Source organism: Alosa alosa, chromosome 7 (assembly GCF_017589495.1).
Source record: "Alosa alosa isolate M-15738 ecotype Scorff River chromosome 7, AALO_Geno_1.1, whole genome shotgun sequence".
In the NCBI taxonomy this organism is placed as follows: Eukaryota; Metazoa; Chordata; class Actinopteri; order Clupeiformes; family Clupeidae; genus Alosa; species Alosa alosa.
In genome coordinates, this window is record NC_063195.1 from 5,278,788 (window position 1) to 5,290,399 (window position 11,612).

The following is an 11,612-nucleotide window of genomic DNA, read 5'->3' on the forward strand; positions in this document are numbered from 1 at the left end:
CCTTTCTAGTGCAAACTAGATGCTTATGTTCATGGAAATTGTATCGATGGGAAAGTATTATATCACATACCTACAAATACACATAGGCCTAATGTGTATCTTAGTAGTCATGTTAAATAAATGTTTAGAAGTGAATGACTGTAGGCTGCAGGCTGTCACGAGGAGACAGAATGAGACCGAATGTAAACGTGCAACAACCGCTGTAGCCTACCCTTTATCTTGCCTTGGTTCTCGGCAAGTTTGATTCATTCCAGCCTTGTTAGTGCATCGTAGCCTATTATTTATTCATGGCAATTCACACATTATCGATGGGGAAGTAGGCCTACATATCATATTAGCCTACACGTCATATTATCTTAAAGTTATAAAGTTAAATGTTAGAGAAGTGAATGTTGCTTAGCCTCACGAAGACCGCGTGCCAGGCTGAACGAGACCGTAATCGAGGGTGAGTCTAATGTTATCAAACGGTCTAGGTTCTCGACAAGTTAGTTATTAACCAAGCCTTATTCTAGTATCGTAGATGATTGTGTTTATGGCAATTTACACATTATTGATGGGGAAGTAGCCTACATCACGTAAGCTTCAAATAGGCTACACGTTATCTGGGTAGCCTAGTTATAAAGTTAAATGTTGCTGGCTTCGTTTGTCACGAAGAGACCGCGCATCAGGCTACTTAGCCTACTAAACGAAACCGTAACCGAGGTATAGGCTATGAGTCTATTATCAAAACGGTTGTCTAGGTTCGCGGCAAGTTATTAACCTTGTTTTTAGTGCATGGTAGATGCTTGTGGTCATGGCCATTCATATATCGATGGGGAAGTTCATCACATAGCCTACAAATACACGTCATGTTATCTTTGTAGTTAGAAAGTTAAATGTTAGAGAGGTGAATGTTGCTGGCTTCATATAGTAGGTTCACTAAGACCGCGCACCAGGCTACTGAAGGAGACCGTAACCGAGGGTATGAGTCTAATCAGACGGGTGTTATCGCAAGTTTGAGTTATCAACCGATCGCAGAAACCTATTTATTTCTCGTGCATCTTAGGTGATTGTGTAGCCTACATAGAGGTTCATAGGCTACATTACCGATGGATATAAAATACAAATACACGTCATGTTATCTTGGTAGTTATGTTAAATGAGATGTTTGTTGGTAGGTAGGCTGTCACGAGGACTGTACAACAGGTTAGAGACCGTAACCGTGCTAATGCATGAGTAATCAAATGTCAAGGTTCTTAAGTTGAGTTATCAACTGATCCCAAAAGCCTTTATGTTTCGTGCATCTTAAATGAGTCAATAATACAGGGTAGTTGCAGAGTCTTAAAAGTCTTAAAAATGTCTTAAATGTCATGTTCCTAAATTAAGGCTAAAAAAAAAGTCTTATATTCCGTTGCTCAAGTCTTAATTTTTTTGAACGAAGGTCTGAAATTTAATTATTCTAGCCTATTTTTTCATAGTCAACCAGACAACACGGTGAAATGGGGGAAAAAAACTACAACATGAAAATTCTATACAACGTTAAGGGGTTTTGCGTAAACGTCAGAGAACGTCTAATTTAGTGTTAAACGGTGCACCGATACTACAATTATCACAATAGCCTGAAATTGAAAATGTCACAATACCTAATTTCATTAGTATCGATACTTAAAGTGTAATTCCAGTGAAAAATTGACCCAAGGGTAGCCTAGAAATCTAGACGCGCCCCTAGCGGCAGCATTTTCTGCCAGGGCTAGTCTAGCAACTCTCCGTTGGCTTGTGAGCTCCAAAAATCGAAACTTAATCAGGGCATTGAAATCGTGTATAGAGTCGTTTGGTGGGCTTAACATAATGATTGATGGCAGAGTTGCAACGGTTTGGCTTGAATTCCCTGCTACTTGAAAACAAATATCCTATTGCGTCCTATTGCGTGCAGAGGGAATTTGAAAGACAACTGGTGAGTGCCCAGACCCTACATTTTAATGTGGGTCTGGCTCGCCAGGCTAACCCAAGGGTGTTTTTATGCATTAAAACACATGAAATAAGCCGTGGAGACAGTAATTTTCGTTGATCAACAACTACAGAGCTTGGCCTGGTATATGCTATAGCCCCAAATCGCAAACAGTGGATTAGCTAAGGGCAGTAAGCTAAATGCTCCAGCTTTACCATGCTGGGTTCATCACTAGACCTCTAGGTCTGTCAGTTTTTGGCTGCTCTTTTGTGTTTTGTCTCTCGGCCTGCAGGGGGAGCTCTAGGGTTTTGATGACGTGGCTAATTGGTGGTGTAATTAGGAGCCGGATAAAACCTGGACCTCCCAGTCCGCGAGAGACCTCTTGCTGGCTTGCTTGCTCAACATCACACTTGCGGCTGCGCTCCCCACTGACACATCTTTTTGCATTACATTTCATTATGCTGACATACACCACAGTTTTGGCATACATTTACTGACTTCTGTACATAGTTTATTTAATAAACCTATTTTTGCATTTAATACACTCCGGTGTGGTCTCCCCCTTTTATGTTGTGGCGGCCTTGAGCCAGGAAGTCATGACACTTCCGAAATAGCATTTTTTTATCCAGTAATATTGTTCAAAACGGCACCAAACCTCGTCAGTAGCTTGCTTAGCTAGTTAAGCTGGCTAGTTAGTGAACCCGGAGAAGACTAAAGAACACTTACCAACTGTCCCCCTACCAGCACCGCAGTCATGCTATCCGGAAATTTTTTGGTCACCTCTATTAACGACTATAAATAACGATTTATTTATAGTCGCTCCCATTGACTTCCATTCAACACATGTAAACAATGGGGGAGCCCATTACTACTTTAGCTGTTGGCTGCAGCAACTTGAATTAGATAAAACCGATTGTTTTCGGGGGGTTTTTTCTGCACTGACAGTACTCGGTGACCTCAAAAAGATATATGTGAAAAATCACTGGAATTCTGCTTCAAATGTTTTTGTATTGCTGTAAGTCACTTTGGATAAACACGTCTGCCAAATGAATGAATGTGAATCTATTTGATTTCTCACTTTTTCAGAGCCGGATTGCCTGAATCTCAATACTGAAATGGAGCAGCCATGTCCTCAGCCCTCAGGCTTGAGTGGTGAACAGCAGGTGGCGCTGCTGGGTCAGATAGTGGAACAAGTGGACCTGAAAGAAGAGGAACAACAAGAATCACAAGATGATGTTCAGGCACCTCAGAGCATACCACAGCAGGAGGGAGGAGAGGAAACTGCACTGAACACTGGCCCTGAACTGGAACCAGCCTCCAACGATGCTCCAAGCACCTTCCCAGTTCCCATAGAGTCTTTGTTGTTGCGCCCGTTCAGTTGAGGTCACCTGAGGAGAAAAAGGATATCGTAGCTCGAGGCCGCCCGACTCCGGACCTCAAAATGATTCATCGTTTCAATTCGTGGCATTACAGCAGAATACCCTGGCTGACGGGGTGTCCCAAATCAAACCAGCTCTTCTGCTGGCCGTGCTCACTCTTCTCCGCCGAAAGCTTAGTCTGGACCACAGGGTTTTGTGATCTGACTGACCTACCCAAGGCCTCAGAGCGGCACGAGAGCAGCTTCCAGCACATCAGTAACATGGTGCAGCTGCACACTCTGAAGCACGAACGTCACATCAGGCAGTCGGTGTCAACGCAAGCTGAGTTGTCTGCGGAGCAACAGGACAAACACAGACAGATTCTGAAAGTACTGACTGATTCGCCATCATTCTTGGTCAAGAGGGGATATAAACCTCTTGTTGAATGGGGGACTCGAAGAGGAAGATGAAGAGGGACCCTATCAGCCTTTGTCAAACTCGTCAAACTCCCTAGTGAAGGACAATGATAGGCTTTCAACTCACATAGACCCTGACTCCTTCTTCTCAGGTTTGTCAGATGACCTCGAGGACAGGCTGACGGAATCTGTGGAAGAAGTGGTCTTGGATGAGATCAAAGCAGAAATAAAAGATGCCGACTTTGTGTCTTTGATTCTACACGAAACCACCGATGACTCATGGGACACGCAAATCGCAACAGTCCTGAGATACGCAACTAAAGAGGGGCTTGCACAGGAGAGGTTTGTGGAGTTCACAGATGCGATGGAGAAATGTACCGCCAGTGCCCTGGCAGAGTTTGTTCTCACCTTTCTACAGAAAATGGACTGTGGCGACAAGTTGGTTGCTCTGTCATACAGTGGACAAGCCGTCACATCAAGCCAAATCAGTGGCCTTGTCGCCCAAGTGAAGGAACGGTACCCGTGGGTCATCTTCGTACATTGGTGTGCACTGGAGCTGAGTGTAGCCGTAACTCAAGCGTGCCACTCTATCAAAGATGCTAGCTTGTTTTTGGGAGTCTTACAAGACCTCAGTACGTTCTTCTTAAACACATTCCTGCAACGCAGCGAGGCCCTGGACAACATTGTTAGAAGGCGCGCCTCAAGCACAGCACCTCTTCTTTGGAATAACATCTCAGATGTGGTGAAGACGATGAAGGAGCACAGCGAATCGGTGATCGAGTTGTTTGACAAGATCCTAGACAGTGAGCTGGTGTTGGATAATGACTCCTTTTTCCGTGCTTTGAAGCTTTTGCCTCAAGTTGTGGAGCCCAAGTTCAAGTTTCTGCTGGAGGTATTTTCAGCCGTTTTCTTTCGTATGGAAGCGTTTGGAGATGCCCTTCAAAGAAACAGTGTGGAAACAGCATGTAACGTGAGTGCTTTGAAGAGAACACTAGAAGCACTGACAGCAATGCATGGGGACTTTGATTCCATTTTCTCTCAGACAGTGGAGCCAGTGGATAGCCCTGCAAAGAAAGGAAAATGGGAAGAAGAGACTAAGAAGGTTTTTCATGGCCTTTACGTCAGTGTTCTGGACACACTCACCTCGGAGTTAGAAGTACGGTTTGATTCCCTGGCAAAGATGGCATTTACCGAACTGCTAGACTTCTCCAAGTTTACGGCCTACAGCGGAACATTTCCTGAGGAAGCATTCAGATGTCTGAAGGAAACCTATGGAAGGTTTTTTGACTTTGCTCTTTTGCGAAATGAACTTCAGGTGCTCTATTCTTCATACCAGGTTTGAGAAGAAAAATATGTGTGATTTAGGCGCCTTTCTTCACAACACTGGCCTGAGCGGCATCCTAACACAAGTGTCCAAACTCTGTCAACTGAGTGTAGCCATGCAACTGGGCATCCCGAAGCAGGAGGCCTCGTCTTCTGTTTTGAGAAGAATCGAAGCGCGCAACGACTACACCTCTGGACAGGGGAGTTCGCTGTTCCTGACTATTGAGAGGAGTATGCTGGACAAAATGCAGGACTTCGACGGCTTCTATGACCGCGTCAGCCGCCAGTTTGCCGAAAGAGGGGATGGAGATGACCTCAGTTTCGTATGAGGTGGGTAGCAAGTCAAGTATTGTATTTTATTGTATATACTCTTTTGATCCTGTGAGGGAAATTTGGTCTCTGCATTTATCCCAATCCGTGAATTAGTGAAACACACTCAGCACACAGTGAACACACAGTGAGGTGAAGCACACACTAATCCCGACGCAGTGAGCTGCCTGCTACAGCGGCGCTCGGGGAGCAGTGAGGGGGTTAGGTGCCTTGCTCAAGGGCACTTCAGCCGTTCCTACTGGTCGGGGTTCGAACCGACTACCCTCCGGTTACAAGTCTGAAGCGCTAACCAGCCTTAAAGTTGCCGCCGAGCCAGCTAGGAGTTGAGTTTAAGTCGACCTCATATAGCGCATTTCATACACAGAGGTCATTCAATCTGCTTTACATAAACAAAAGCAAACAGGAATAGCTGATAAAATCACAAGATCCACTTGAAGGCAGAGGACAAAAGTGTGTAGAGCAAAACGTTTGCATTTCTGATTTCTTATGTTTTGTAGGCTAACTTCAGAGGTCTATTAGCGGCAGAATCCGAACCCCATCAACAAGCTGAAGGTTCGAAACCGAACCTTGAATTCGGTTCACCCCTAATAGTGATATCATTTTAAAAAGATTATAAATCTAATTGAATCATGTCTTTAAAATCGAAAATTAAATCAAATCAAATCGAGGATTTTGAGAATCATGACACCCCTAAGACACACACACATGCACACCCCGATACAAACACACACACTCACACAGAAACGGTTCACTAGTCTGAGAGCTGGTCTTGTCAGTAGTACCCATGGCAGCCATTGGTCAGTGCTGCTGTCTGATAACTTTCATGTTTCTTGGAATTCACGTTAACATGCAATGCCATCAACCAATGTCAGCCTTTTGAAGTTGGACATTTTGTCTTTTGTTTTTATTTTGCAGGGGTGACCATGTGACCATGGCAACCTCAGCCCAAAGTAACGGTGGCTCCAGAGAGGCAGTCCTTTCTCTCTACCGTACAGACTACTGGAGAGCTCTTTACCCAGAGTGCACTTCACCTCAGACCACTGGAGAGCTCTTTACCCAGAGTGCACTTCACCTCAGACCACTGGAGACCTCTTCACCCAGAGTTCACTTCACCTCAGATTACTGGAGAGCTCTTTACCCAGAGTGCACTTCACCTCAGACCACTGGAGACCTCTTTCCCCAGAGGGCACTTCACCTCAGACCACTGGAGAGCTCTTTACCCAGAGGGCACTTCACCTCAGACTACTGGAGACCTCTTTACCCAGAGTTCACTTCACCTCAGACCACTGGAGACCTCTTTACCCAGAGGGCACTTCACCTCAGACTACTGGAGAGCTCTTTACCCAGAGTGCACTTCACCTCAGACCACTGGAGACCTCTTTACCCAGAGGGCACTTCACCTCAGACTACTGGAGAGCTCTTTACCCAGAGGGCACTTCACCTCAGCTTTAAAACAACAGTTACTGTTGTGAGTGCATATACCTGATCAGTCTTTTATCTGGCTTCAAATTTATAACTGATCAGTCTCTTAACTGTTCCACATTTATAACTGATCAGTATCTTAACTGTTCAACACTGTTACTGAGATGAATCTGGAGTAGGTGCCGTGTGTTCATACCTACAGGTTTAAGGTTTTGATTGTTGGTTTGTTTGTTTGTGTGTTTTTATTTCTGGTTTTGACAGTTTGTCTGCTTTGGCCAAGTTCAGTCTGAAGACAAATACCCTGTCACATGGCATCTCTGTTTTGTTTTTGACCACGACTTTGTTATTTGGAATACTGTAATATGTAGCCTTATTGCTTATGACTTTCTTTCTTTTTGCTGCATAAGTGTCTTGCTCATCTGAGAACGGTGCACAGAACTGTGAGTCAGAAACAGTCAGTTAATTTGACTGAAAAAACACATTGTGTGTGTGCATGTGACTGTGTGTGTGTGTGTCTGTGCGTGCATGTGTGTTTGTGCGCGTGCGTGTGTGTTCTGGTGAATATGTGTACCAGGTAACCATGATCAGCAGATCTGCTCTAGTGACTACAGGTAACCATGGTGACATTCAGTAAGCATAATGCATAATGCTCACTGCCAGCTGAAGCAATACAAGTTGTACATAATTCAGTCATTGAGCTCGTATGAGCACTGTGTACATAAGAAAGTGGCTTACTGTTGCCTATCAATATAAATAAATATAATTTAGCAGCTTAAATCTTGGGTTAATTATGGTGCGTAGTTCCATCTTCAAGTGGTTTCCATGTTTTGACAGCGTGCAATACTTACACTGTGTAAAGAGTGGATAGTTAGCCAACTGTTAAACTTTAACATTGTTCAGTATACCTTGTTTGTGTACATTGTGGCACTGTTATGTTTGTGTACATTGTGGCCCTGTTATGTTTGTGTACATTGTGGCACTGTTATGTTTGTGTACATTGTGGCACTGTTATGTTTGTAATAAACCTGCTAAAGTTTGAGTCTTTGCCACATTTTCTTCTTTTCACTTGTAACTGTTTTGAAGTTGTAAGCAGGGATGTAGTGGAGGCTAAATACAAGTAAACAGTTTATCCACCTCTGAAATTTCACGAAATAGAGTTTATCCACCTCTTTTTAGAGTTTATCCACTTCTCAAAAGAGTTTATTCACCAATTGCAACGTTTTGCATTCAAAAATCACACTGTATTATCCACATTCACAATATGCACACTCATCAACACTCAAGGAACCATTACCGCAGTCCACCTTACCGTGATCACAGAAATCATAGTTTACCCACCTCTTATTTTACCACTACATCCCTGGTTGTAAGTTAATGAGTTTGAGTGTTTGTAATTGGGAATTCCAGAGAGTGTGCCGGTCTTGGAGCTTTTTAGGAAATTCTTGGACTCTATGTAAGTATTATCTGTGGCGAAAGCAGGTGTATGGCCGTAGGACAGTGTTGCTCAAATGGTGGTCTGCAAGCTATCCCAAGTGGTCCGCGAGCAGACGTGGTAAAATAAAATAGATGAGTTGTTTGCAATACTGAACTGCCTATGTAAACTATGCCAGATTAAATCATGAATCCTCTGACACAAAAGTAAAGTGCAAAGACAGTAAGCAAGGTGGTTCATTGAGTATGCCTATTGTATACTGTTGAAGTAAGTGTACTGTTTTTGTTAGCTAAGTGTTTTTTTTTTTTTATTGGTTAAGTGGTCCTTGGTCTGAAAAATTTGAGAAACACTGCCGTAGGATCACTACTGTTCGTACCAGGCACATCACCAATAATGGCAATGAGCGTTAGGGGACGTTAAGGAACCTGTCAGGACAATGAGCATTAAGGGATGATTAGCGTATGTTTCTTATATATATATATATATATATACTGACAGGAAGTGAGTGGGAGAGAGGGAGTAGGTGAGGGTCATGCTCGAACCATAGACAGTAAAGGCTCAAACTAAAGTATGGCACAGACACTGTAACTGCCCCAGCCCATATTTGGTCAGATTAAAGGCAGATTAAAAGCCTTCCACACACACTAAAATAAATAATTAAATGATTTTTGAAATTGCCCTGCTCAGACTGTAATTAGGCTCAGGAAACCATTGCCAGTGTTTTGACTTAATTAGCTGATAAGAGCTCTTCTGAGGTCGACGTTTTTGTAATTCTAAATTATTTATTCTAATATGTATTTCCATGAGCTGCAAACCGTAAACATTAAATAAAACCAGAGTAAAACTACACACCAGCAGATGGCGTGCTTTGGTCGGTCCTCTGCAAATCACTTCATACCGAGAAGAAGACGTTTAACTTCAGAATCTTCTCAGGCCACGTTTTGTGGTAAACGAGCAGACGTGAAGAAAATAAAATAGCATTTTCTTGGCAGCAACACCAGTGGATTCAGGTATGTTTGATCGCCTCCATGTCATCACTATAAGAAAGTATGGTGGCGACCTGTTGGAAGCTCAGTTGGACATTCACAACCGAAACTCGGTTTGATTCATGATGGAGGCGACACACTACCTTAGCCTAACGTCAGAAAACAGGCTTTGCATAATGGCGTGGAGGGAAAAAACATGGATATGTAACGTGTTTGAACTATCTACAGTAGGCTATATTGGCTATCGTGTCCCGCCGGCGCCAATTATCTATTTTAACCAGAGTTTAACAAAAAAGGGTTAAAGCGGCGGATCTTTGGTTCAACTAGCAGTGCTTGGCAATAGAAAATGTAGTGAGCAAAGCTACCAGTTAGCCTACTTTAGGCCTATATATTAAATGAAGCTTAACTACACAAAAGCTTCCTCAGGACAAAATGTAGCTAAGTTACGGTACATTTCACAAGTAACTAGCCTACATCAGAAGCTACTTTGTAATTTACTAAAAAAATAACTTAAACCCATAGAGTGAGTATGCAGCTTCATGCAAAGTCAGTGCTATTTCAATGCCAACAGAACTCATATTGTCTGTTATAACAGACAGTAACTTAGTTACCTTGATTTACACATGTCTATATTATTGAAACGATTTGATAGCGACACACACAGCTGTCCATTCAAAAGGTTTATTAGCTGAGAATGAGAGCACACAGACCAAGACCAAGACACAGAACACAATACACACGGGCAGGTCAAGAAGACACACACTACACCAAACAGGGGAGGCCTGCAGCCCCCACACAAAAAAAGGATCACACATGAGTGAAAACTAAAAGGGAAACAAGTTACACTAAAGACGCTAACATTACACTCAAAACTAAGGAGAATTAACAACATAAACCCCCCAAATGTTCTGTAGGAATCTGGGGTATTTCTGTATGTATTCTGATGTGTTCATCTGTGTTTACATGCCATTGGTTCACTCCCTAGTTCTAATCCTTAGGCGCCTGTGTGGCTGCACATAGGATTGACCATCAACGGGTCAGACTGTCATGTTCCTGGCCATAGTCATAGCATAAGCAGAATGAGATATCACCTTGTTATTCTGTTTCCAGGGCTAGTACTTTTCCTATCCTATGGCTGGTACCTTCTGGTACCTTCCACGTTGGCATGATTTACGTTGACATGATTTTAGTATAACAGGCTTTGTCACAGGCTTGGACTTCGAGACGGATCGAGGAAGCGACTCGGGGAGCATCTTATGCCAAGACGCTCAGCAGCAGCCCGCTTCTACTAACTACCACACCTGTTAGACTCTGTGCAGTTTTACTGTTTGAGACTTAGCCTGTGCTCGGTTAGTGAGTGTTGTACCATCTACAATAAATTCTTTTAATCACCGATCCTGATCCAGCCGTCAAGCTTTATTGACCATCTTCAGTACAGACATCAGAACTAAAACACAACGCAAAACGATCGCGAATCCAACATTTGGTGCCGTGACCCTTCTCGCAAAAGGAGAAGAAAGACGAAAACATTTGGTTTCCGTGACCCGAACGCAAGAGGAGGGGGAAGACGAGAACATCCATTCGGCGAGGTCAGACTGAGTCTTCGGGTTCAAACAGACGTCGAGGGCAGACTTTTGAAACTTCACATCTGTAAGAAGAGTCTACTTTGGGGCCCCGGGCTGACGTGACCAACCCCAGCTGGAAGCCTACCAAGAGGGAGGACGCTGTGCGCGTGCAGTGAAGAAACTCTGACCAGGTGAAAGCAAAGAGTTTTTTTCTCCTCTGTGCGTGAAAAGAACCAAGAGTAAAGTTAAAAAATAATAAACATAATTTAGGGAGTAAATTAGAATTTTTTGATTTGAAGCTGCACATTAATGAGAGTATTGAAGTTTGTGTCATTAAGTGTTTTGACAAGTAACGTACCTATATCAATGATTGATGAGCTCTAGATGTCATTGGATATAAGAAGTTTTCTGATAAAACAGTAAACGGTTGAAGTGTATACACATATTTTGGAATAGATTCGTGAACGAATTAAAAGAAGTAATCGATTAACTACGGACAAGCTTGTGGGATTGACGCTTTTCTTTTTCTGTACTGCCATTACATGCTGAGCTGTGTGAGTTTTGTGACAAAAGCTGTGTGAGTTTTGTGATGAAAGCTGTGTGAGTTTATGAAAGCTGTGTGAGTTTTGTGATAAAAGCTGTGTGGGTTTTGTGATAAATGCTGTGCGGGTGCCGAAGAGAAAATAGAAGGAGTTACTGTTGCGACAGTCATTATTGTTGCTGAAGTGAACTGTGTGGTTGTTTCTCAAGGGTGTTGTTTAGTTTAATGGCCTAGGACTAAACTTAGCGTTACAGTGATACGGAGAGGAGACAAAATCACCAGAGGGGGGTGTTTTGGTTGTGCAGTAGGTGA

General features: G+C 43.1%; 1 protein-coding gene across 1 annotated transcript; it reads left to right on the forward strand.

The window, feature by feature from the left end:
• Positions 1-3,783: 3,783 nt before the first annotated feature.
• LOC125297377 lies at positions 3,784-6,466 on the forward strand. The gene is made up of 2 exons (XM_048247726.1): positions 3,784-5,354; positions 6,270-6,466. The coding sequence occupies exon 1, from the start codon at positions 4,066-4,068 to the stop codon at positions 5,041-5,043; it is 978 nt and encodes a 325-aa protein (XP_048103683.1). The 5' UTR covers positions 3,784-4,065; the 3' UTR covers positions 5,044-5,354; positions 6,270-6,466.
• Positions 6,467-11,612: the final 5,146 nt, after the last annotated feature.